The sequence below is a fragment of the Callorhinus ursinus genome, unplaced genomic scaffold, assembly GCF_003265705.2.
Source record: "Callorhinus ursinus isolate GAN/ISIS: 27379988/994484 unplaced genomic scaffold, GSC_fseal_2.0 scaffold18, whole genome shotgun sequence".
In the NCBI taxonomy this organism is placed as follows: domain Eukaryota; kingdom Metazoa; phylum Chordata; class Mammalia; order Carnivora; family Otariidae; genus Callorhinus; species Callorhinus ursinus.
In genome coordinates, this window is record NW_027397080.1 from 16,115,846 (window position 1) to 16,141,700 (window position 25,855).

At 42.2% G+C, this 25,855-nt stretch overlaps 1 protein-coding gene across 6 annotated transcripts in view; it reads left to right on the forward strand.

The window, feature by feature from the left end:
* EYA3 (EYA transcriptional coactivator and phosphatase 3) overlaps positions 1 to 22,513 on the forward strand; it is a 105,657-nt gene extending 83,144 nt beyond the window's left edge. For all 6 annotated transcript variants that reach the window (XM_073903106.1, XM_025855786.2, XM_025855791.2 and 3 more), the window contains 6 exons: positions 1,635 to 1,693; positions 3,764 to 3,924; positions 6,352 to 6,466; positions 7,523 to 7,644; positions 16,662 to 16,762; positions 18,778 to 22,513. In XM_073903106.1, coding sequence (XP_073759207.1) covers positions 1,635 to 1,693; positions 3,764 to 3,924; positions 6,352 to 6,466; positions 7,523 to 7,644; positions 16,662 to 16,762; positions 18,778 to 18,858 — 639 coding nt within the window. In that variant the 3' untranslated portion in view covers positions 18,859 to 22,513. The remainder of the gene's footprint in view (positions 1 to 1,634; positions 1,694 to 3,763; positions 3,925 to 6,351; positions 6,467 to 7,522; positions 7,645 to 16,661; positions 16,763 to 18,777) is intronic.
* Positions 22,514 to 25,855: the final 3,342 nt, after the last annotated feature.

A 25,855-nucleotide genomic window follows, 5' to 3' on the forward strand; every position in this document is an offset into this window, starting at 1 on the left:
AGACTGGGAAGTCAGAAGACCAGAGTGTGAGTTCCAGGTTAGGAAAGTTACCTCACCATTTGGGGCCTCAGTTAAGCAGTTATCCTACACAAGAAACTAGTAACAGTTCTGTCTGAGGAAGGGGATATGTTGCTGGGACCCAGAGGTGGGAAGGAGCAGACTTGTCACTTCATGCCCTTTTGAGTTCCAAACTGTGTACTACTTATATAACCTAGTTTTTAAAAACAGTGAAAATTGTAAGTTAAAAAATAAAATAGTGGGGCACCTGGCTGGCTCAGTCGGAAGAGCATGCGACTCTTGATCTCAGGGTTGTGAGTTCCAGCCCCACGTGGGGTGTAAAGATTACTTAAAATAAATAAAATTAATTAAAAATAAGATAGCATTTTATAAACACAAAGTAATCCTATTTCTTTTTAAAGATAGTCTAGTTCTTCTCAATGGACAGTTCTTCAACAAATTGAATTACCCAGGTCTCTAAACTCCAGTACCTTTGTCTAACCTCCACAATGCTTTATTCTTCCTCAACTTCACGTGTTGATACGTTAGGACATCATAGTTTTTACTCAGCAAACATTTATTGAAAACCTACTTTGTGCCAATAATTATTGCCAAATTGTATTTGTAATGATTTTCTAGACATAGACCTCACTCAGGACTGAAAGTTCTGTGAAGAATTTGACCTGAATATGTTCCTGCCCCCCAGGTCAGTGGTTCTCAACTTTAGGGGGCATAAGAATCACCTGGGGAGCTTGTTAAAAATGAAGATTCTAGGACTTCACACCCAGAAATTCTGATTCAAGTAGGTCTGGGGTGGACCCAAGAATATGCATTTTTAAAAAACTTGCCCAGGGGATTCTGATGTAGGCGGACATCACAACATTGCTTTAGGTGGTGTCAGAGGAATGAATCTCTCAGATTTAGGTAGTGGGTGGCATTTAGTTCATAGTAGCACGGGCTTGGTGGAAAGAACCTTGGATTCAAATTGGAAGGCCCAGGCACTTTCTCGTTTCTTTCTATCACTCACTAGTTGTGTGGCCGTGGGTCATTCATTTCACCTCACTTTTAGAACATGAAGAGATTAACTTAGGTGACCACTTCTAATTCCTAAGTTTGGACTTACAGATTTCTGTTTCAGTCATTCTCTGTTTTGATACCATACCCTACCAGCATCTGTTTCATCTGCAAAAACGTATTGGGTACATGCTACGTAAAAGCACATGCTACGTAAGGACTAGACTGGAGGGGTACAAGGGAGCTGTAGGATACAGGTTGTGCCACAAAGGGCTGCAGTTTATAACAGAACTTAACAGTCTAGCGTAGGACGTAGACATCCCTGACAGTGTAAGGGAGTTTGTGTTTATACCCATGAGCTGTTGTGTTATACCCATGACTACTGAGAGAAGAGTATACCTGAGGGTCAGGCTGGGTAAGGAAGATTTCATGAGACCGTGGGACATGAATTAGGCCTTAAAAGAAGTTGGACAGCAGGGGGGTGAGAGTGATCCTCCACACATAGGAGACTGTAAGGATTTTCATCATCTGCCATTATTTTTGGTCTTTTTACAATATGTCATGGTGGTGGTAGCACTTCTACTCCCTGGACTGAAATAGTGTGTGGTTTTGTTTTTTAACAGGAGTGTGACCAGGTGCACGTGGAAGATGTGGCTTCTGATGACAATGGCCAGGACTTGAGGTGATAGAAACAGTGATGTCTTAAACATCAGTATACCTGTTAGGCATGAGATACTGTCTAGGTTCAGAGGAAAACAAAGACGAGTAAAAGATCCCACAGTCTGTTAGCGGAGACCGAGACAAACAGAGGTAATGATGGACTGCAGTGTACAGAGGTGACAGTAGAGAATGTGACAGAGCACAGAAAAGAAAGTAACTCTGGTGGCTGTGGTTGCCAGCATTGGAGCGGCCTTCTCAGTGCAATAGAATTTGAGTATGGCCTTCAAGAGTGGGTGGCAATGACCGGATGAGGAAAAAGCATTTCAAAGTAAAGGGTACACCGGTTTCTCTTTGACCAGATTTTCAGTCAGGAGTTTGTTAGTTTTAGATACAAATAAGCATCAGGAATTTTACGAGGGAAACTAATTGTGGCGGTCTGTTGGTGTCAGGAATGACCCTATTGGAGACAACCTTAAACCTTGTATCAGTGAACGCTACACTAAGGGGATCTCGGTGGCAAATGTTTGCTCCATCTCCTCATTTCTCTCTTGGCTGCTGTCTTCTCTCCCAGTAGTCTTAGTGAATAATCCAAAAATTTATCTAGCTTCTATTTAAGAACTTTCAGAAAAAAAGACTGTCACATTTTTTTCATGTTAATTTGTTTTCGTGTTTGTCCCTTTCATAGGTTCTTCCCTGTGTCTACCCTAAAATTGTTTCATCCATGAATTCTCAAACATAGAGCAGAACTGGACGTATCACTCAGGAAGGACCTAATCCTGTAGTACTGAGAAAGATTACGAGGTCCCACGTGAGGATCAGCATCCAGTCGTGCATGTTGCTTGCACAGCCATGGAGCACACCATTCTAATGAGATTTTACTGGACCTTTTAGGAAAGTGCCTGGTCCAAAGCAGTTTATGATCTACCCTGAAGCCTAGTGTTTTTTTTCCTCTTATACATGAGGCCAACCAGTAATTACCTAAATGTCTTGACAGCTTTATTTTCTTAAAAATAGAATCTCACACTTACTGAACTCAGTTTTGATTTTTGATTGAACCAAGTTGTCTCTAATTCTGTCAGTCACTTTTTTATATCTTAGGAAGTGTTCAATCTCTCCCAGCCTGTTTAACTGTATTACTTATTTCTATGGCTGTGTAACAAATTACCCCAAAACTTAGTAGCTTAAAGCAATAAACATTTATCATCTCATAATTTCTATAGGACAGGAACTTGAAAGTGACTTAGCAAGGTAGTTTTGAATCAGGGTCTCTGAGATTAAAATCAAGATACTGGCTGGAGCTTAAATCATCTGAAGCCTTGATGGGAGCTGGAGGACCTGCTTGCAGCCTCTCACATGTGGCTGATCAGTTCCTCACTATATATGCCTCTCCATGGGGCAGTTCGAGTGTTCTCGTGTGACAGCTGACTTCTTTCAGAGCAAATGCTCCGAGAGAGCAAGAGAAGCCTGTCTCTGCGGTCTGACACCATCTCTTCTTCCACATCCTGTTTACATTTAAATGCAATCCATACCCATAGGGAGAAGAATTAGAAGAGGGGAGTATTAAAGAATTTGTGGACATTTTATGACCCATGGACTTATGACCCATGAACTTAATAAACCAGCTAACATATCTCTGAAGAACATCTCCATTATACCTTGCAATTATTAATATTTGGGGTTATTTCCTTCCATTATTTCTTCACATGTTTCTACACTTTGCATAGTTGCCATCGTGTGTGTGTGTGTGTGTACACAAAAATGTTATATTCTGGAGTTTTTTTTCATTATAAGATATTCTCTCATTAATGAAAAGATGCTCTATTCCCAAGACAACCTCTAGGGGATGCTGGTGCTTGAATGGGCTCTACCTCTCTTTCCTTTCTCTCCCTCCTTTCTTTGATGGCAGTAATAGGGGCGAGGTAGACAACTAATGGAAGATAGATTCTGACACACAGAGATTAAAGGAGAAGTTTCTCAAAGCCTTTAGACTTGATGTCAGATGCCAGGAATAGGACAGAGAATCCCAGATGGGATTCAGCACAAAAGTCCATACAGTATAGATATTAATTTTCATCATCCTCTCTCTCTGCAGCAACTACAGTTTCTCAACAGATGGTTTCAGTGGGTCAGGAGGCGGTGGCAGCCATGGTTCCTCTGTGGGTGTCCAGGGAGGTGTGGACTGGATGAGAAAGCTGGCTTTCCGCTACCGAAAAGTGAGAGAAATCTATGATAAGCATAAAAGCAACGTGGGTGGTAAGTGTGGCATACAGCCAGTCTGATATTCTGTTTCCCTCTTATTTCCTATGTTCTTTTCCAGGGATTCCTTAGAACTCCCTGGCAACTGCTTAGGAATTAGGGCCACAATAACATTTTAACTTTGTATAAAAAAACAGGTTTGATTGAAACTCTTTGAGGAGGAAGCTCTGCATCTCTCATGGACTTCTCTTAGCATAACTTTGCAGAGTTCTCTTGTTCTTTTTAGACAAATACCTTTTTAAAGAAATGTGTTCCAAAGATTATGTTTGATGACATATGTTTTATTCTGGAGTCACAACTATTGTCAATACTAGTTAATGGGTTGCCATAATTTTTGACTGATTTATGTAACTATCAGAACAAGTCAGGTAGAACTAGTGACTAGATTTATAATGGGTGGAAACGTTGGTCCAGAATTAAAGGTTGGCAGTAGCCAGGTACTGGACCTTGGAAATTCTGCCCAGAAATATCTGAAATATCAGGTGTCACTATGCCTAAAATTCTGTTATTTAAAATTAATAAATTAAGCATAGATTGTTCAAATTAGAAGAGACTTTAGAAATCTAATCTGAATCCCTCATTTTGCATTTGAGAAAGCTCGTTTATCATGAGGGTGCTGAGGACAGCTTACCCACGGTCACAGCTAGAATCCAGTCCCCTAACTCTTGGTCCAGTGTACTTTACATGCATGCAGGACACTTTTTTTTAAAGTATGAAAGATGTTTTTATTTTTATTTATTTATTTATTTTTAAAGTAAGCCCTGTGCCCAGTATGGGGCTTGAACTCACGAGCCCGAGATCAAGAGTTGCATGCTTACTGACTGAGACAGCCAAGCGCCCTGATGCAGTTCCTTTTTTAGTGATGTATCCTTACGAGAAAAAAACTTTTAAGCTGTGAAGCATTACCCTCAAAGATCTAATACAAAATATTGCATGAAGTTTCAGGGATTTGATAGACTGTCTAGAGGTATATTATCCCAGATCAAGAAACAACTCCTGCCACACCATGCTGCCTTACATTGTGGTGCAGAAAGTAAAAATAGGGCTTTAAGATAATTTGGTTCATTTCTGTTAGAGCCCCCAGTACCAGATAAAAAGCACAGGCATCTGGGCTTTGGGAATTTAATTTGCTTTTTTTAGATTCCCCTTTTTATGGCCTATTTTTTTCTCATGACTCAGAGCCAGTACTTTATTTTGGCAACTCCCATCTTTTTGCTTTTACTGTCTCCACACATAAGCCTTTCTTTTGTTAGTTTTCATATACAACCTAAGTATCTGATCCTTTTTCTGTTAGTTGAGGGCCAGGACCTGGCTTCCTGAAGAAAGTGATATAACCCTCTGTGAGAATCCCCTGAGCCTACTCTGGGGAACATATTAAAAGTAAGGTCCGGCTGTATTTTGTAAAATAGGAATTAACAGAAGTGCCACATCATATTATTAATTAAGTATGTGACATGTGGACTTATGTGTATGCCACACATGACATATAGGTACTGGTTTTGTTGTTGTCTTATCAGAGACCTTGAGAGTCATGTATTTCTAGGCTTGCATTGTGAAACCGACAATCTGAAAACAAATTATATACCAGTCTCCTCACAGAAATGCCTTCTGTTTTTGTGAAATACTTGTAATAGAAGATAGGATTTCTCTTTTACCTTCACTACAGAAAATACAGGGCCAGATTTATTATTTGAATATTATAATTCAAACGTCTGATAACATGCTCCCATCCGATGAATTCTGTTTTGTTCCATGCTTGTCTGATCTTGAGCAGTGTTTCAGTCTCCTCTTAGTTGGAGTTGTTTCAGAAGCAAGTACAGTACAAATAAATGATGTTCATGAAGTTGGTCATTCAACCTGGAATCTCAGGTCGATGTGTTATGAACGGGTGAGAGCACGGTCACCATGGGAGCAGGGTGTGGCAGAGCAAAGACTTGGGAAGCCAGAAGCCACTAACTGCTGTGTGATCTTAGGCAGCCCCCTTTCCTCCCTGGGCTTTGGTTTCTTTAGAGAGATTGGAAATGCTGCAGACTCTTCCCGCTCTAACCCTCATTTCTCCCCCTTTGATTCTTGATGTCACATCTACAGCAGCGCTGCTCAGAGTGTGGTCCACCAGTCTGCCAGTCATGTTACTGGCTGGTGATGAAAGAGTAAGCTTTGGCAGAATCTGATCACAGTGTTTCTTTCAGCTGATTTTGTGCTGGTGGTTGTGGCCCCCCTAGCAAAACATTCTGATGAAGAAAGTCAAAAAGGCATTTTAATTAAGTAGACTGTTCCAGGGTTTTACCAAAAAGAGAAACCTGTTAGCTCAATAGAATATTTCAGTGACTCACACTATTTCTAAATTGAATTTAGAAGTTGCTTCCTTAGTGTCAGCAAGGATATATTGTCAAATGATAAATGTGTCTGCTTTTATTCCCAAAGGCCTACTCAGTCCCCAGAGAAAGGAAGCACTGCAGAGACTAAGAGCAGAAATTGAAGTTTTAACAGATTCCTGGTTAGGAACTGCATTAAAGTCCTTACTTCTCATCCAGTCCAGGTATGGGAATGGTACTTTTAGGTCTCATCGTCTCCTATATGCACTCAGTCCTACCCCGGTCCAGGATAGGCCACTCCCTGACACCGGTTTGGGATAGGGGTGAGAGGAGTTGAAAGGATGCAAGCAAACATTTAGGTTTGGTGGGAGGCGAGGTCATTCTATGCTGACAGCACGTGTTCGAATTTTCAGAGAATATTTATATATGAAAGCCTTTTTATTTCCCCTTATTTTTCGCTCACAGAATTAAAGCTTAGTGACCCATAATATCCAGCCCAGGAATGGGCCTGGTCACATCAGAGAATCCCTGTAGGAGACACATCGCATACCCTAAGTACAGGAAGCTCTAAAGAAATGTATCAAAGCCTACTCAGGAAGGCAGGATTCAGAAGAAAAGGAAAAATTAAGTAGTTTAAGGAGATTTCAGCTTTTGAAGCTTAGAATGGGAAATAAATATAGTCAAATACAGTCTACACCAGTACCCTGTTCCTCCCTCCCTCAAAGCAGGAATTCCAGATCTACAACCTAGTAGAGCAAACAGTAAAACTGACACCAAGGGGTAGATATCCGTGAAGGTAAAGGACATGTGAAATTAAGGTGTATTCTGGAATCTGTGTTGCTATTGTGTGAGAGGCAGAGAGGACTTAAATCATATCTTACTTAAGAGCTGAGTTGCATTCAGATGAAATAGCACTGTGAAAGTCTTCATTGCTGGTTTTCTAGAGTGTGCTATCAGGGACATGGGTTGGTGGTTTATTTGCTAGCAAATGCAGTGAGCTAGAATGGTCATAAGGGAAATGGGGCAAGAATCAAGTTGCTGCTCTGTGCCCACTATATATATATATATATATATAAATATAATCTCTGTCCTTTAATATGGGAAATAAATAAATCTGAGGTAATTAGAGCAACAGCTGAGCATGGCACTGAACAAAAATCAGGCCCTTTGAGGTTAGTTTTTAATAATTAGATTCTAAAGAGAAGACGCATTTGAATTCTTGCTCTCAGGTTTGTTTAGTTTCAGCTTTTCCTTTTCTTTTTATTTTTTCTCCCTTCTAGAAAGAATTGTGTGAATGTTCTGATCACTACAACTCAGCTGGTTCCAGCTCTGGCCAAGGTTCTCCTTTACGGGCTAGGAGAAATATTTCCTATTGAAAACATCTATAGTGCTACCAAAATTGGTATGGTTTCTATTCTCTTTCTTGTCACTTGCCTTACATAATACTTCATAATTATGATGTGCTTAATTATTTACCAATCCCATAATTAGACACTTTATGTATATCTCTAATCCTCACAGCAGTCTTTTCCTAGTATTAGTGATGGGCCAGTTCAGGCTTAACAGTTGTGTAGCTTCCTCAAGGCTCCACGGCTAGTAAGTTACATAAACCGGATTCAAATCCAGGTTTGTAGGACTTAAAGTTTATCATGCTCTTTCCTTTTGTAATAATTGAAAGAACGTAATATATAGCTTGGAACTCTACTTTTGCCTCATTCCAGATTTATTTTTCTTTTCCACAGAGACAGTGGTGCAGTATAGTCTTATAGAAAAAGCACTAAATTAAAAATCAAAGACTAAGCTATATACTTAAAACTGGTTAAATCCCTCACACCCATTCAGATGGCTACTGTCAAAAAAAGAAAAATAGGGGCGCCTGGGTGGCTCAGTCAGTTAAGCGGCTGCCTTCAGTTCAGGTCGTGATGCCGGGGTCCTGGGATGGAGCCCCACATCGGGCTCCCTGCACAGTGGGAAGCCTGCTTCTCCCTCTCCCTCTGCCCCTGCTTGTGTTCCCTCTCTCGCTGTCTCTGTCAAATAAATAAATAAAATATTAAAAAAAAAAATAGTTGGGGTACCTGGCTGACTCAGTCAGTGGAGCGTGCAACTCTCCATGTTGATGGGACATAGTTCAAGCCCCACGTTGGGCGTAGAGTTTACTTAAAAATAAAAAAAGAAAAAGAATAACAAGTGTTGACAAGGGTGTGAATAAATTAGAGCCCTTCTGCACTGTTGGTGGGAATATAACATGGTAGGACTACTATGGAAAACAGTATGGTGGTTCCTCAAAAAATTTAAAAAAGAACTATTATATGATCAGTAATCCCACTTCTGGGTGTATATCCAAAAGGATTGAAAGCAGGATCTCCAAAAAATATCTGCACACCCATGTTCATGGTAGCGTTATTCACAATCGCCAAGAGGTGGAAGCAACCCAGACGTCCATCAAATGAATGGATACACAGGAGACGGTATATTCATACATACAGTGGGCGATCATTGTGCCTAAAAGGGAAGAAAATCTTGTCATATACTACCACGTGTGTCAGCCTTGAAGATGTTATGCTAATGAAGTCAGCCAGTCACAAAAAGGCAAATACTGTGTGTTTCTTAGTCAAACTCAGAAACAGACAATAGGATGGTGATTAACAAAGACTTGGAGGAAAAGGGAAATAGGGAATTGTTTAATGGGTATAGAATTTCAGCTTTGCACCATGAAAAGTTCTGGAGCAACAATGTGAGTATACTTAACACTGCTGAAATGTACATTTAAAAATGGTTAAGATGGCAGATTTTATGGTTTTTAGTGCAATTTTTTGAAAAGGAAAAAACAAACAAACAGTAATAAGGACTAGAATTCAGGGCGCCCGGGTGGCTCAGTCGGTTAAGCGTCTGCCTTCAGCTCAGGCCCTGATCCCAGGGTGCTGGGATGGAGCCCCGCATGGAGCCCCGCATGGGGCCTGCTGCTCCCTCTCCCTCTGCCCCTCCCCCTGCTTGTGCTCTCTCTTGCCCTCTCTCTCTCTCATGAATAAATAAAATCTTTAAAAAGGAAAAAAAGGACTAGAATTCAAGTCCTGTCTCCCCCACTTACTAGTTCTCACTTTAGGCAAATTATCTCTTGAGCCCCCCATTTTCTCATATAAAATGAGAAACTTCCAGAGAGATTGTGAAACTCAAATGGGACTGTGTAAATGAAGGTACTCTTTAACCCCTAAAAATGTATTCAGTACCAAGTATGGGAAACAGTAGATACTCGATAAATATTTGCTGAAATAATTAATTAATTGGCACCAGATTTATACAAAACCAGCTTGTCCCACTAAGATGGCAGCAAGTGTGTCACTGTGCTTCTTGTGTGCTGAACATGGTCAGAAAAAGAGGAATATGACAGCCCTCTCCTCACCTGTCCAGACTCTTACAGTTCCTGTTTCACTGTTATACCAAGCAAAGGAGAGGGTCCTACAGTTTGAAGATGAACTGTGGTTATTCATTATTTTTTTAATAATCTACTACATGCCTGTTGATCAGCTTTCTCCATAAAAAGCAGGTCTAATTATATATATCCACACACACATACACACACCCCAGGACGTGTGGAGGTCATAAGCCCACCGGGTCCTGTTGACATTTATTTTTTTTCATTCATTCACCAAATATTTATTGGTCACCTTTATGTGCAAGGCATTTTTCTAGGTCCTGGGTATACAGCAGTGATCAAAAAAATCCTTGCCTCTAGTGGGAAGAAACAGTAAACAAGTAAGTTGAGGAAAACAAACCACCTATGTCAAATGGTGGTAAGTGCTATAGCTAAAAATCAATTAGGAAAAGAAGGCCATGTTTCAAATAGGGTAGTTAGGGAAGACCTCAAGGCAAAGCTACCTTTTTCTTTTCTTTTCTTTCTTTCTCTTTCTTTCTCTTTCTTTCTTTCTTTCTTTTCTTTCTTTTCTTTCTTCTTTTTCTTTCGTTAACCTTCTAAGCAAGACCTAACAGGTGAAGGAGTTAGCCATTAGCGTTTACTTGGAGAAAGAGCATGCCAACGAGAGGGAACAGCCAGTGGAAGAGGTTGGAGGCATGTGCAGGGAGGAGCAGGGGAGGAAGAATGTTGGCAAGTAAAGTCAAAAGAGATCAAAGGAGAGGGTGGGGAGATCTTGCAGGGCCTTGTAGATTATTTTAAAGATTTTAGCTTTTATTCCAATGAAATGCTGTCTTAAGGTTTTGAGCAGAAGACTGACAAGATCTGACTTACCCATTAAATGCATCAGGTTGGGGGCGCCTGGGTGGCTCAGTCGTTAAGCATCTGTCTTCGGCTCAGGTCATGATCCCAGGGTCCTGGGATCGAGCCCCGCATCGGGCTCCCTGTTCAGCGGGAAGCCTACTTCTGCCCCTCCCATTCCCCCTGCTCATGTTCCCTCTCTCGCTATGTCTCTCTCTGTCAAATAAATAAATAAAATATTTTAAAAGAATAAATAAATGCATCAGGCTGGCTGCTCTGTAGGATCTTGAGGAGGGTAGCTGGGAGTCAAATTAGGAGGTTATTGTAACAATCCAGCATGAGATCCTGGGTGGCTTGAACCAAGGTAGTAGCAATAGAGATGGGGAAGTAGTCATGTATGATGATAGATATGTCTATGATACATATAGGATATATTATGAAGGCATTATTTTGACAGGCTTTGCTAGTAATTTGGATATGGGGTGTGAAAGAAAAAGAAGTTAAGGAGGTGTCCCAGGATTTTGGCCTAAGCAGCTGAAAGGATGAAGATGCCATTTACTGAGATGGAGAAGGCTGTGGTAAGAAAGATTAAAGGTCTAGTTTTAGATGCTAGGTTTGAAATAATTACTAGACGTCCAAGCAGAGATGTCAGGTAGGCAGTTGGATATCTGAGTCTGGAAGTCAAGGGAGAGGTACTGGCTGGAGTTAAATAATTAGGAGTTCTTCGTGTACGTGTGGTTATTAAAAATGACTGCATAAGTCATTGGAATGAACGCAGACAGAAGAATAGAGGTCTGTGAACTAAGTCCTGAGTCCCTCTAATATTTAAATGTTTGGATCTTAAGGTGGAACCAGCAGAAGTTTCAGAAGGAGAGGTATGTGTGAGGTAGGAAGAAAACTGGGAGAATGGTGTCTTAGAAGAAGACAAAGGGAGTGTTCGATTCAATCAGATGTTGCTGATGGGTCAAATAAGGTTGCTACATGGAGGCCATTAATAAACTTGATGTGCAGTTTGAACAAAATGATGGGGGTGATATCTAATTGGAATGGGTTTAAGAGAGAATGGAAAGAGAAGAGCTGGAGAAGGCAACCATATGACAACACTTTAGATCAATTGTAAAGAAGAACAAAGAAATGAGGTAGTAACTGGAGGGTTATATGGGCTCAAGAGAATTTTTGAGCGTAAGAGAAATTCTATCAAGTTTATATGCAGGTGGTAAGGATTCACTAGATGAGGAAGAACAATAGTGGTGCCTCCCGTGTGTCTGACATTGACAAGGCGCTAGGAATATAGCAGGGACAAAGTCCTCTGTTCTCATGGAAATTACCGTCACTCACTGGTATGAGGGTAACTGGGTTATCCATATGAGGAGAAAAGCAGAATTGTATTCCTTCTTTTTGCTATTTGCAGAAATAAGTTCCAGGTGGATAAAATAAAACTTAACATGATAAGCAAAACTTTAATTTTTAGAAGAAAATACAGAAGAGTATCTGTATGGCCTTAAGGTAGAAGGGGATCTTATTTAAAAGGCCCAAAATACAGTTTTGAAAAACAACAAAAAAATGATCATTTTAATTGGATGAAGCTTTATATCGAGTGAAAATATAACGTGACAAAACTAGACTGGGAGAAGATATTTGCAGTTCTTTTGCTTGTTAATTCATATACAAAATCTGTAAAGAACTGTATATTATTAAGCAGCAAACAACATATTAGAAAAGTAGGCAGAAACCTTGGAACAGTCAGTTTGCAGAAGAGGAAACTCAGGTCACCAGTAAGCATATGGAAAGTTCCTTAACCTCAGCAATTAAGGATATGCAGATTAAAGTGTGTTGCATTTCCTATTTATCAGATTGACAGAAATTTAAGTCTGACAGTGCCAAAGTTTGTCAAGGAAATGGGAACACTTACTCTGCAAATGGAGATAGCCCTTTTTTAAGATTTTATTTTTAAGTAATCTCTACTTCCAACGCGGGGCTCAAACCCACAACCCCAAGATCAAGAGTTGCATACTTGGGGCGCCTGGGTGGCTCAGTCATTAAGTGGCTGCCTTCGGCTCCTGTCATGATCCTGGGGTCCTGGAATCGAGCCCCACATCGTGCTCCCTGCTCTGCGGGAAGCCTGCTTCTCCCCTCCCACTCCCCCTGCTTGTGTTCTCGCTGTGTCTCTCTCTATGTCAAATAAATAAAATCTTAAAAAAAAAAAAAAGTTGCATGCTCTGCTAACTGACCCAGCCATGCACCCCTGGATATAGCCCTTTTTGGAGAGTAGTTTGTCAATGTCTAGTAGTTTGAGATGTGCATAACCCTATGATCAAGCAACTCCACTTTTAGATAAATACACTTTAGTTCAGGGGTCTGCAGACTATAACTGACTTGCCAGATTCTGCCCACTGCCTGTTTTTGTAAAATTTTATTGAAGCATAGCCATGTCAAATCATTTCCATAGCTACTTTCACACTGTAGTTAGCAGCGTCCAGTAGTTGCAACAGAGATCATAGAAGCCACAAAGCCTGGAATATTTACTACCTGACTCTTTACACAGAAAGTTGGCCCACCCCTGCCCTTGAGTAGTTCTCAGGTGCACAAGGAGAGATGTGTGAGGATTTTTTTGATGCCGCATTGTTCATAATAGAATGTAATTGGAAATAGCCTCTCTGTAAACCTGTCCATGAAAAGAAAATTGATAGATGTATCCAAACAATGGAATGCTATATGGCAGTTAAAAGTGAATGAACTAAAACTACATAGATCCATAAGGATTAATATGAAAAACAATGTTCAACACAAAAAACACAGGGCAGATAGATATGTATAGTGTGTATCATTTATCTAAAGGCCAAAAATGTTCACAACCATATACCATATATTGTTTATGGATATATACTCACAGAGAGAAAGGAAGGGTCAACAGGTAGGGGTACACAGGAAATCAAATAAATCTGTGGTATCTCATTCTTATTTTTTTTATCTAAAACAACTATAAAATATTACAGTTTGACAAAAGTGGGTTGGCAGTAGGTATACAGGAATTTATTTTTATTCTCCTTTTTCTGTATTTTGAATTACTTTCATTTACAAGGGATTGGGGGAACCCACCCCTCTTCATGTTTTGCTCTCGCTGCCACTGCTTCACTATGCATTTCATAACCGAGAGCACGCACTAAGCCTTTCACACCTGAAAGGGAGATTTTCTGTAGTTCTTGTAACAGTGAGTCCTGACACCCAAAGCCTCATCAAACTAATGGGAATGATTTTATTCCCTTCAACAGTACGTGTGTTTGTTTGGTAATTTTTCTCAATCTCATTTCATCCAGAGCTAATTTGCAAAGCTATAGGTTCCTGGCACCTTGGTAACTACAGTGAGAGACTTGAGGCTTTCCTTGATAGAACTGTGAAATGGGAGCAAGGAGAAGACATATTTGATTTCAGCGTTATGGTTCTCTTAGTGGCCACTCTGTTATCTTGGACATTAAAAAGAATTCTCAAAATTGTTTCTGAAAATCTCAGAAGTATTTTTGATAGGGGAAGCCCAGAAACCGAATATTCTCCAAACGCTTATTCGTTGGTCTTGCACTTACAGATTCAGTTGTTTGACATTTGGTTAGTTGAGTGATCATTGGCCATATCCTCCTGAATGGAAAGCTCATCTTCAGGATTGTTTTGAGAGTGTAAAATGGAGGAAATATATTTACCAACAATATGGGAGTCGTTTTTTTATGTAGCTACTTCTTCACTGTGAGCTGTTAATAATTCTCCCTGTCTCTTAATCCTTTTAGAGGAGACATTCCTAAATGTATTTCATCCTTGATCATTACATGTCATGACAATGAAAAATTTTTTATGTCCTTGTCCTCTAAATATGAAACATTCCTGGGGCATCTGGGTGGCTCAGTCAGTTAGGTGTCCTGCCTTCAGCTCAGGTCATGATCTCGGGGTCCTAGGATCATGCCCTGCATCGGGCTCCCTGCTCATCTCCCTCTCTCTCTGCCGCTCCCCTTGCTTGTGCTCTCTCACTCTCTCTCTGTCAAATGAATGAATAAAATATTTCTTAAAAATAAATATGAGGCATTCCCTTTATTAAGTCTGAGGAAAAAGGTCTAAAACCTGACTGACTTAAGGTTCTTTTCTATAGACAGATCATAAAGTAGATTGGGCCTGGCAGAGGTTGGCTTAGGTTATAGGATGTAATATTTGCCATGGAATTAGACAAACAACTCTTCAACACTTTGAACATAATAAGAATTTATTAGTTGAACTATTTAATATATGAATTGGGGCTCAAGACATGGACTGCAGTCATCTACCGAATCATTTATGAGATTAATATGCATTTATTCTGCAAACATTGACTGCATTGCCTGATTTGAATGTTGGGCATGATGATGCTATTGTAAAATGTTAGCACCAAAAGGGATCTGTGCTAAGTGCGCCTGAGCCAAGCTTTTTATTACAAGCGGGAGATTGAAGGCCAAAGTGGACTAGGTGTTTGGTCCAGGTGACTAGCTCATCTGGGTTGAGGTGCCAGTTGGGCTAGGGATTTCAGAGACTTGCAGTTGCTCAGACTGTGTCAAGTGGGACTTCTGAGTATGGGTAGATAGGTTCTTGTCAATTATGGTAGTTGTCTCATTCATGTATTTATATATTTATTACAACAATTTTCCAGCAGATGGCAGTCAAGTGCCTGAGGAAGAGGCATGTTTTTCTTATTCATACAGGAACCCTGGTGCTAATGAGAAGGTTAATGGAGCAGGATGAAGAAGGAAGCAGAGTTAGGACCTTGTTTAACTGAAGAAGGTGGTAGAAACAGGGAAATAAAGTATAAGATGGTGAAGAAAGAGCAAGGGAAATCATTTCCCTTTTATTTATACAAATAAAATGTCTTTCCCACAGCAGTATTATCTGTGCATGTTTCTGCTGTGTTCCAGATGTGATTTGAATTTTGATACACTGCCATGTTTCTCAGCTGCCTGCAGTGGATTGAAATCACCCTTTCCCAAGGTCAACTTCAGAGATACACTGTCTCAGTTGCAGTTACAGCGTATAATAGACATTCTGGATGTGACAGGTTTACTGCCATATTCATTGGTACTCTGGGGCTGTTCCCCCCACTGAAAGACCTAAGACCCAAGCCTAGGACTGTTTCTGGAAAATGAAGAATTGAAGGAAAATGGCTGTTTGCTTGTTTCTTGTTACTAACAAGAAATCAGGACCTTATGCTTCCACCTTTTTTTTCCTGCACTAAAACAGTTACCCTCTGAAATCATCCTTTCATCATGGCAAGATAGCCTGACCCTAAATTGGAGCCTGCACTTGATCTTAGCCAAAAGGCTGAGAAGTGATTAGATTGGAGCCTGGAGCCCAGAGTGTAGCTACTAGCTTGTTTTTGATCTGGGACAAGTAACTAACTAATCCTTTCAATCCCATTTTCATCTTTACAGTAGGGAATGGTACCCCTCTCACTGGATTATTTTGAGAGTTCATTAAAGGAATATCTCTATAAGCTATAACGTACAGGAGATATGGAAGAGGGAGGTGGTATCCCAGCTCTCATACTGCCTAGGCCCCTTTGCTTCCTATTTATAAAAATTCCCACACTAAGGGGCGCCTGGGTGACTCCATCAGTTAAGCATCCAGCTCTTTTTTTTTTTTTTTAAGATTTTATTTATTTATTTGACAGAGAGAGACACAGCGAGAGACAGAACACAAGCAGGGGGAGTGGGAGAGGAAGAAGCAGGCCTCTTGTGGAGCAAGGAGCCCGATGGAGGGCTCGATCCCAGGACCCTGGGATCATGACCTGAGCCGAAGGCAGCCGCTTAACCAACTGAGCCACCCAGGCACTCCATAAGTGTCCAACTCTTGATCTCAGCTCAGGTCTTGATCTCAGGGTTGTGAGTTCAAGCCCCCCCCTGGGTGTGGAGCCTACTTAAAAAACAAAACAAAACAAAAAAATTCCCCACACTTATTAAAATAAGAACCTAAAAAGCACAATGCTTAGAAAGTCTTGTCTTAATAGCACAATTTCACATTCTTTGGGCAGCAGGCCTGCTGGATCTCTAGCTGCCACCCCCACTCCCCACCAGACAAACTACATGGGCTGTCACTTGTTTTTTCTAAGCCTACGCAGGTGAACCAGCAGCAGCCCTTTTCTTTGGTGTTGAAAAAAGGTGGGGAGAATGTCCTAATGGGAAATTTCTTTTTCTCATCAGGTAAGGAGAGCTGCTTTGAGAGAATTGTGTCTAGGTTTGGAAAGAAAGTCACATATGTAGTGATTGGAGATGGACGAGATGAAGAAATTGCAGCCAAACAGGTAACCACGGTAAAGAGAATAGTCCATGTGGGAATGCATCAAACAATTAGAAAAATGGTAAAAGTCAGAAATCTTAGGAATCTTGTGCATTTATAGTGTTTTCTTGTCCTGTTTTTCTTTAAAGAAAGATGTTCATTTTTCCCCCAAATAGAGTTTTCCCTATAAGTTGTTAGATCCTTCCTTTCCCCCTCCTCCCTGCCACTCAGAAATCTTAAAATATTTGAGCCCTGCTGTAGGGACCCCCATCATTAAACCTGATACAGGCCCCATCTGCCGTCTTCATCTTAGAGGGCAATGCCTTCCCAAGAGCATGAGACTTCACTACAAAAAGGCAAATCAGTCTGACTTTTCCAGGCTTTAGATTCTCAAAAAGCCAGTACAATCAAGTGAAAGTTGTTTAGATGAAGTCCTTCCTGCTTTCGAGCCCAGAAAAGATTGTTCTGCTGTTAACGTCCTCACTGTGCAGGTCCCAACTCCAGGCCACCTCATCTCACTACAGGAAACAGTAGATGAAAGAGTCTTGACTGTGGAATCTAAAATTAAATTGGGTCACCTCTCCTCCATTGATTAGCTGTGTGACTTTGGACAGTTTACTTCTCCTCTTTGAGTTTCCTCATCTGTGTTTATTAAATGGATCTACAGAAGTTCTTTTCCTCTGCCTGGTTTCCTTCCAGCAACTCTATTTCTTACATTTGGAGGTAGAGGTTGCCAGCTAGGACCAGCTGTCCTGATTTCTTCAGTTAACGTAAATATTCAACTACTAATAAACTGTGAGATTGGTAATTGGGTGGCATTATTACCTCATTATGTTTTCATGTACTATTTTATGTAGCAATTCAAGGACCTTTATTTTTTTTCATGTGTTATCTTTGAGGCTTTGATTCTGAGGTACTTGTTGCCCTCTGGGGGGGAGGAGGGGGAAGAAGACACTAGTGGATGGAGGCAACACTGCTGCTTGGTTTGAAGAAGGGAGTCGGGGAGATAGGGAACAATTAAGTCATTAGCGGAGTTGGGGCCGCTAAGCTGATGCCTATAATCATCTACCACAGAATATGCCCATTGGAACATGCCTTAGAGCTCTATCCAGTTCAACCTCTACCCTGTGAGGGACCTTTTCTCCAGCCCCTTTCCCAGAAGACTTCCTAGTCCTTGCTTGAATAAACCCAAGGATGGGGAAACTGCTTCCTGTGGCGTGTCCTCCTGTGGCGTCATCCAAGCTGTTAGGGTGGTCCTCCTTCCACTGAACTCAAACTTGTATCTCTCACTTTCATATCCTGGTCGTCCGAGTCCTGAGTATGATGTAACAAGTCTGTTTCCTGTTCTGTATATTAAAAGCCTTTTAAATATTATGGGTGAGCAGCCTGCTTGAGAAACACTGAGCTTACTGCCAAAAGAACTGTTGTAAAACTTCAGTATTTCGGGTAACTTGCAAGCAGTGTGAGCAAAACGATCAGTAAAGCTAATCCCCTTCAGCTTCATAGAACATGGTTTCCAACACTTGGATTTTTCAAATCCCTTCTTTAAAATGTGGCTTCTATAACAGCACACAGTATTCTGGACATGATTTTGACAACATGGTAAATGGGATTATTATTTCTTAGATCTGTGTATTCTGCATCTTAGTCGTGAACAAGATTTGGGCTTTGTAGAAACTTACAGAAACTTTGAAACGTATAGAAAACTGACCATCTTTAAGAAAATGTAATATATTAATAGTAATTTCTTATGTGGGTCATTTTATTTGATCCTGAAGACCCTGTATAATGGCTAGAACACACCCAAAAGCACAGTTAGCACAAAAGACCTGATAAAAATCTCTCACATTTGTAAAGTGTCCTCTAGCATACAAAGTCCTTATACATATGACTTACTGATCCTTAATAACAGCCCTATAAGGCGGGCAGGAGTAGAGAGTGTTACCAAGTATCTTGGGGAGAGGAAGAGGTATATAGGTAAGTATCAGCTCCCAAAAGAGGTTGGGTTAGTCAACTATCAACTATCCCCCTGTCTTCCAGCACAACATGCCTTTCTGGAGAATCACCAACCATGGAGACCTAGTGTCCCTCCACCAGGCTTTGGAACTTGATTTTCTCTGAGAACTGGAATGAAGACCCTTCCCCGTGAGCTCCTTTTCACTCCTGAAGGGAGCTAGAGACCGGAACCATCTGGGAACTCTCTCTCTCTCTGTCTCTGTCTCCGTTTCTGTCTCTGTCTCTGTGTGTGTCTCTCTCTCTCTTTCTCCATGGAATGCTGGCGAGAACACAATCAGAACCAACAGCTGCAAGGGACGAAGCTTATTTTTGCTAAGAGTGAGCTGCAGCCCTGTGTTCATCCTCGTACAGAGGCAGGAGACAGTTGGATTGAGAGAACAATAGACTCACCGCAGCTACAGTGCTTTTAATTCTTCTGTTTTTTATTTCATTTTATTTTGTTTCAAAAAAAGAAAAGAAAAGGAAGTTCTTGGGGCAGAGTTGCACTCTTAGTTTGTGCCCAGTTTGAGAACTGCTCTGAACTTGAGGGAACAGGATAAATGTGGCAGACTTTTGTGATACCATCTCTTGCAGTCTTTGTAATCTCCTTAGCTCTAGAACATATTCCCAGGGAATGTATATGTTATTTTTATAGTTAAGGGTCTGGTCTCTGAAGCAGGTTTTCCCTCCTTTCTTTTTCTAGCAAGAAAGGGGTGTGTAAAGTTTCCTTGGAAAATAGCAGTTGAAATATCTAAAATACCTCTCTGTGACAGTAGCACCTCTAGCTGCCCCAGCGGTCTGCTCTCTAGGGTGGTTTCCTTCCCGTTCTTCCATCTCCTAGTTGGCTGAACTGTGGGGCACTGGACACTGATAACTTTAGACTTTGGTATTTCCCATCCTAGAAGCCTTAGTCCCCTTTCCAATCCCTGCCCCCCTTCAACCAAATGGCACAGCCCTAGAAACTCCCTCTCTTAAGAGGTAAATTCTAAGCCTTCAGCTAGACTTTTATTCAAAGACTGTGTCCCAGAGGGCTTACCTCCCAACTGGAGGGAAAGGACTAAGGCTTCTTAGGAATTTCTGCTTCTTTGGCTCTTGAGACAAGAAGAGTCCACCTTTTCCTCCTGCCGAGAAGCACCCGTCCCCAGCAGATGCTCACCCTGCAGCCTTCTCTGCCTTCTTAGTCATCAGTACTAAACTCTTGCCCCTTTCCTGCCCTCTGTACCTCACATCTGCCTCCATGCAGCTCTGGCCAGTCCCTCGGCTTTGGACCCAAGAAGTTAAATCAAGTCTGAGAACAGACTCATAACTACATTTGACTTCCTTTGAAGCCCTTAAGCCAAGAAAGGTATTTTGGGCATATATTTACCCAAATCTCTTCCTGAAACTGAAGAACAGATTGCTATGATCAAAACCCACTTTTCCCATGGAACACCCTTCCTGCTTCTCAAATCCCATTCTAAAATGGGAAACCAGAAGGCCAGAAAGACTTTCCTGATTTAAATAAGGGTGCTGGGACCCCACTCCATGCCTGAAAATTGAATCCTGGGCTAAATGCAGGAACGTCTCTCACCCTGACCTCTAGGAAGATTGGTGGGCGCCAGGCAACTAATCCCAGCCTTACAGTCCAGCTGTGTTGTGGATGCTCCATCCCTCAAGACAAACGTGGGCATCTGCTCAGGCAGGGTTAACTTACTAGAGCTGAGGAAGTTGAGCCTCTCCCCGGCTGCCTGGAGAGGTGATCATATAAGCACCTCAGGTGTGCAGTCTGGGTCCTCAGTAGGAGGCATCCCTTGACCAACCCCAGCTGTAATTGCTTGCCCTCAGAGATTCTGGGTATCCATTTCCAGAAATGTTGCGGCACAAAGGGGCCAGGCTCCTTCCAACGCCAGACCACCCGAATGGCAGCAGAGAAAAACTGATAGACACGTTCCTTCCGAATTGACTGAGAAAATGCTCTATTACTCATAATTTTAGGGAAGCAGTTTTTGGGAAGGAGCTGAAGTCAGTGCTCATTACTTAGCTGCCTCTCTGACCTTGCCGCCTCTGGCAGGTGGGGAAGAGATGGGGCAGGTAGTCGGAGGCCAACCTTCCATGGTCTGAGTTCGGCATAGTTGTCCACATGCTGCTTTGCCTTGCTTGATAATTGATCTTAGAAAGCTCTATGACGGGCCTTTCTTCCAGGCCCCAAGCTCTCCCCATACTGGCGGTATAACTGTTGGTTCCCTGCACTGGACATAGGCCACCTGGTTGGTGCTGTACTTCAGGCCTGTGAGGCTGTGGAGTGGTACCCCCGTCACGCACACAGGGCCACACACAAACACTTCCCTCTCCCTGCCCTTTGGGAGAAGCTCTTTATCCCTATGAGTTGGACTCCTCTTTCGACGGCATTTCCCTCACTCCCGCACCCCCGCCCTGACTGCCCAGCTTGGGTCTTTGCAAAAGGAACTTGAAATTGGTGAAGAGAGGTGAGGAAACTATACCGAGCAGAGCACTTCTGCTTTCTTCTGGTTGTTGCTGCCCTCATTATAGGACAGACAGAAAATGAGAGCTCCTCAATTCCTCTTTTCCAAAATGAGTTATCCAGGGAACACAGCGTTCTTCTTTCACCCTGTGCTCCAGCACAAAGATCTAGAAAGGAAAATAAGTGGGTAGCACCAAGAGCTCTTGGAAGCTGAGGACAAAATGATACCGTGGGTCATTTCTTCAAGGGGAAGCCCTCTTTTACTAGCAAGTGTCCCCATGAAATTAGCCACATGATGAGTCTTTCCCCCAGCCAGGCACTGTGGGTTCTAGAAGATGGGTCTGCACATTTCATGGTGAGGACTGTCTCTAGTGTGGGATCTGGAGTTGTCAGATGTGTCCTGGGTTTAAGAGGTGGCTTGACTTCCGAATGTAAAACTGACTGTGCCTTAGCATCACCCTGTCCAGTGCCCCTGGGGCAGCTGGTGGTGTCCAGGAGAATAGATGCCTGTTCCAGACTTCGATGCCTGTTTGGGCTTTTATTTAGTTTGGGATGTTCCTGTCTTCTGCTCTGCAAGTTGAGGGACAAAGCTAGTGTCCCAGGAGACTTGTGCCACAGCTTGTTCGCAGTTTATACAAACTCACTTTTCAAGCTCCAAGTAGAATCTGATTGGCAAACTCTAGCTGCAGCATATGGAGCATCTAGATGTTCACTACCTTGAATGGGTGTCAGTGCCACTGAACCAAGGGGGACGGGGAGAGGGGCAGGGCCACATTCTTCTCTTCCTGGGAGGACAATGGTCTAAGCCAAGGATGGTGAGCTGGGGCCTTCCTCTCCTCACTCCTGTAGAAGAGGGACAGTTAGGGCCCTTCTTTAAGCAGGTTTCTACTTCTTACCACTAAATTGGCTTCCTTTTTCATCCAAAACTTGGGAGTCCCCAGATGTTCACACTTACAAAGAAGCCAAATCTGAATTCTGGGATTCTAAAATATCTTTAACTATGAGAGAAAAATGTAGTTCTGTCCCATCCCCAATTTGCAGGCCCTCTGTCCCTTCCTCTCCTCTGACTTAGCTCCAGCAAGCAAGGCTCCACGGCTAGTCCCTAATGCACTGACGGGAGCCATCTCATTTAGGACAACTTCTACTCAAAACATGACCCTCTGGACTTCAGATGCCTCATTTAGCAGGAAAAGGCATTGAGCGGATTGGATATATTTATGTGACTGCGGGCATTCGTGGCTGTGTAGAGTCCTTGACCATAATGTTATATGTAATGGGAACTATCTTATAAACTTGAAAAAATAAAGTTTTTATTTTCTATACAGTTTGCTCCTGTGTCTTTTCTGAGTAGGATCAGCCCAGTTGCCCAGCTAAGTAGGCTCCTAAGTAGGGCTTCGTAAAAAAATCTTTAGAGCTCATTAGAAAGATGGCACCCTTCAATAACCCGGTCATTAATTTCATCAAAAATTAAGAACCATTTGGTATAAATAAATGTACATGTGGAAATAAATATTTTAAAATAACTTGCAAGGGAAAGTTTATTTCTTGTTTCTAAAATCTATTGCTTTTTATTAAAGTTTAGGACTGGAATGATAAGAGGTCTCATTTGCTGTCAAATGTGCTGCAATTTAATTATTAAAGAGAAATCACTACCTTGCTGTGATGAGCTTAAAATGCAAAAGCAATAAAACTGACAAACTGATATCAAACCTTGCTTGATTTGGCCTGATTTCCCGTCACGTCAACTACTTCTGCTCATTTCGTTTCTTCAGATTGGGTCTGACTGTCCCTCACTGGTCTGGACAACAGTCGAGAATCCCTTTGCCTTTTATTCCAACGAAGGAGGACAGAATTCAGGTCTGGCTTCCAAGTACTATAAGATGTATTTTTCTCCAAATTAATTCCTCCTTAGAAAAGGGGGTTGCCTTGTATTCTAGGCATTAGATTTTTTTGTCATAAGGTACATATTTCGAACCACATCATAGCTGAAGCAAACTTATTAGTTGTTACATCTTTAACTTGGTCATAAGTACAGATACTGGAGTATTACTTGCTTTTCGAGCCCTACGAGTAAACATCTCCATCTCCCCTATAGTAAGTACAACATCTGCGCATTTCTCAAAAACCTTTTGCTGGCAGGTAAAAATTAGTAATCCAGGATGGTTTTAGTCTTCAAAAACAAGTTTCTTGACCTTTGAAAGAAATTCTTGATGGAAATCTTTTAAAAACTCTTTAATTCTATAAACTTTATATACAAACGAAGAAGCGACTGCTTCATTCCACAGATTTTAGGTGGTATGCCTCATATGTTGTTTCAATTTAATTACATATTACCATCATCTGACAGTTTCATTTAGCGATTACAGGTGAGCGTTTAGCCAAAACATTAAAAGCACACATCTTCGGGATTTTTCTCCGGGAAAGTAGGGACTTGCCTAAAACACTGTGTCTTCTGTTTGAGCATATATGCCATCTCCCCTGAACCTAATCTCTACGTATGACAGGAAGCTTGGAAAAGTCAACAGCACCAATATTTGTTTTAGTGAAACCCTTAGGACCTAAATCCGAGGCTGGGTTGGGCACTAAGCCCACCCTCTGGGGTCTCAACCCTTGATATTCTCAGTGACTTGGGAGAAACTATAATGATTTCTCTTATGGATGTGTTTATGTGTGTTTAAATGTATTCAATTAAAAGAATGGTCCTTTTATAATACTGTATATTAGACCTCAATCAAAAAAAAAAAAGGAATGATCCTTTCTCGAAGGCCATTATATCCTAGTAGGAGATGATGATAATAGATGGTAGTTTTTACTGCCTTTTTTTTTTTTAATGTATTATTTGTTTCGAGGTACAGGTCTGTGATTCATCAATCTTAATACAATTCACAGCGCTCACCATTGTACATACCCTCTCCAATGTCCATCACCCAGCCACCCCATCCCTCCCACCCCCTTTCCACTCCAGCTTTACTGCCTTTTTGTTGTTAAAATTAAGTCAGCACCCATGTTGGCCATATTACTGGTCCGTGAAATTCAAGTCTAGAAATCACTGGATGGGATGATCCTGGAAATCCTTCTGGCCTTACCTTTCTCTGTATGTCAAAAAGCACCAGCATCATCTCCCCAGGGCTCCCTCCACCCCGCCCCATCTCTGTCATCCTTGGCTCCAGGCCAGCATAGCTGTGCAAGCCTCCCACAAGCGTCCCGCCAGGCCCTGCTGATTTGGTCCCTGGGGTGGAGTGCATCTGCATGGTTCTCACCCTCCATCCTTGAGGGCTCAGTCAGTTTCTCAGGGAGGCCTTCCCGAGCCATGCCATACAGAACTAGAACTCCCACCCACAACATGCATTCACCCTCTCCCTGGGGGCCCTTCCCTACTTTATCTTTTACACTATCTCGAACAGTTCTGCTTATCCTGTTTATTGTGTCTCCACTAAAATGAATAATAGAACGGAGACGATCCTGGCCCCCTCACAGGGAGGATTGCACCTTTTCCTTTTGTCTCCAGTGCCCTTTTCCTGTTCCCTGGTTTCCGCATATCACAGATCTTCCAGAGCAACAAAAGTTCCACCCCCCTGGCATCATGGCCCACATCCACATCCCCTATGTTGCCGCTTTGCTTACACCCTCCCTGAGCTCCCAGCACACGTACCTTTCTTCACCCGGCCTCTGTGATTCACTTCTACCAGAGGCGTTTTGTGGCTCCTGCCAGGCCTAGCAGCAAAGCCGGTTAGCAGCACACATGAGAGTGGGCCCAGATCTGGGTTCTGATGCCCACAGGTGACGACCAACCCCACAATGGCTTACCAGCTCCCGAAACTTGGAAAACAAGGTTGAGAACCAGCCCTCTTCTCTGGTCCCAGGGTCCTCACCAATTTTAAGGGTGGACTTCATGTCCCTGACCCTTCTTTCCAGGTGTCCTTGAATTCTGTAGATTAATGACACAACTAGGTTGGAGGGTTTCATGAGGTTTTAATAATAATCTAATAATACTGTTAAACAAAAACAACACATACGTGTCCTTCACTTGCAAAGACATATATGCACACACGTTCTCTTCCTCTCACATAGACTCTGAGGTAGAAAGTGTACTGCCTAGAGTAGAAAAATACTCAACGGGCTGAGCCATGGCCCAGACCACAGGCTCACAAGCACTTGGTTGAAAGGTGGCCACTTGAGAGCAGGGCCAGAGGCTGGGCCGGCAGCACTGAGGCCTTGGGGGGCTGACGGGGGCCACTAGCTGGACATCCCCGGCTTCCAGCATGACTGCCCGCTCAGGGGTAGCTGGAGAGAGTAAGGGATAAAGCTCAGGTGGCAGCTGATCTTGGTCCAGCCTCCAAGGATAGAATATTCCTGCCACAGAGAATGCTCTCAGTAAACATTTGTTCGATGAACACAATGACAGGCGAGGCAGAGAGGAAGAATTCTGAACACATCCTGGGGATCCGGGGCCTTCTAGCCCAGGATCGGAGAGCCAAGCCGTGGGACAGCACCTCCACCTATTATTTTAGAGGTGGCCAGGGAGGTGAAAATACCATCTCTAGGAGCTTTGGGTACCAGCTCTACTGGTTGGTGGGGGTGGGGTCGGGTGGGGAAGGGGGTCTCTTCTTTCCTCCCAAAGTGTCTTGTATGTAACTGGAGCCCTTGACTCCAGGGCCCTGT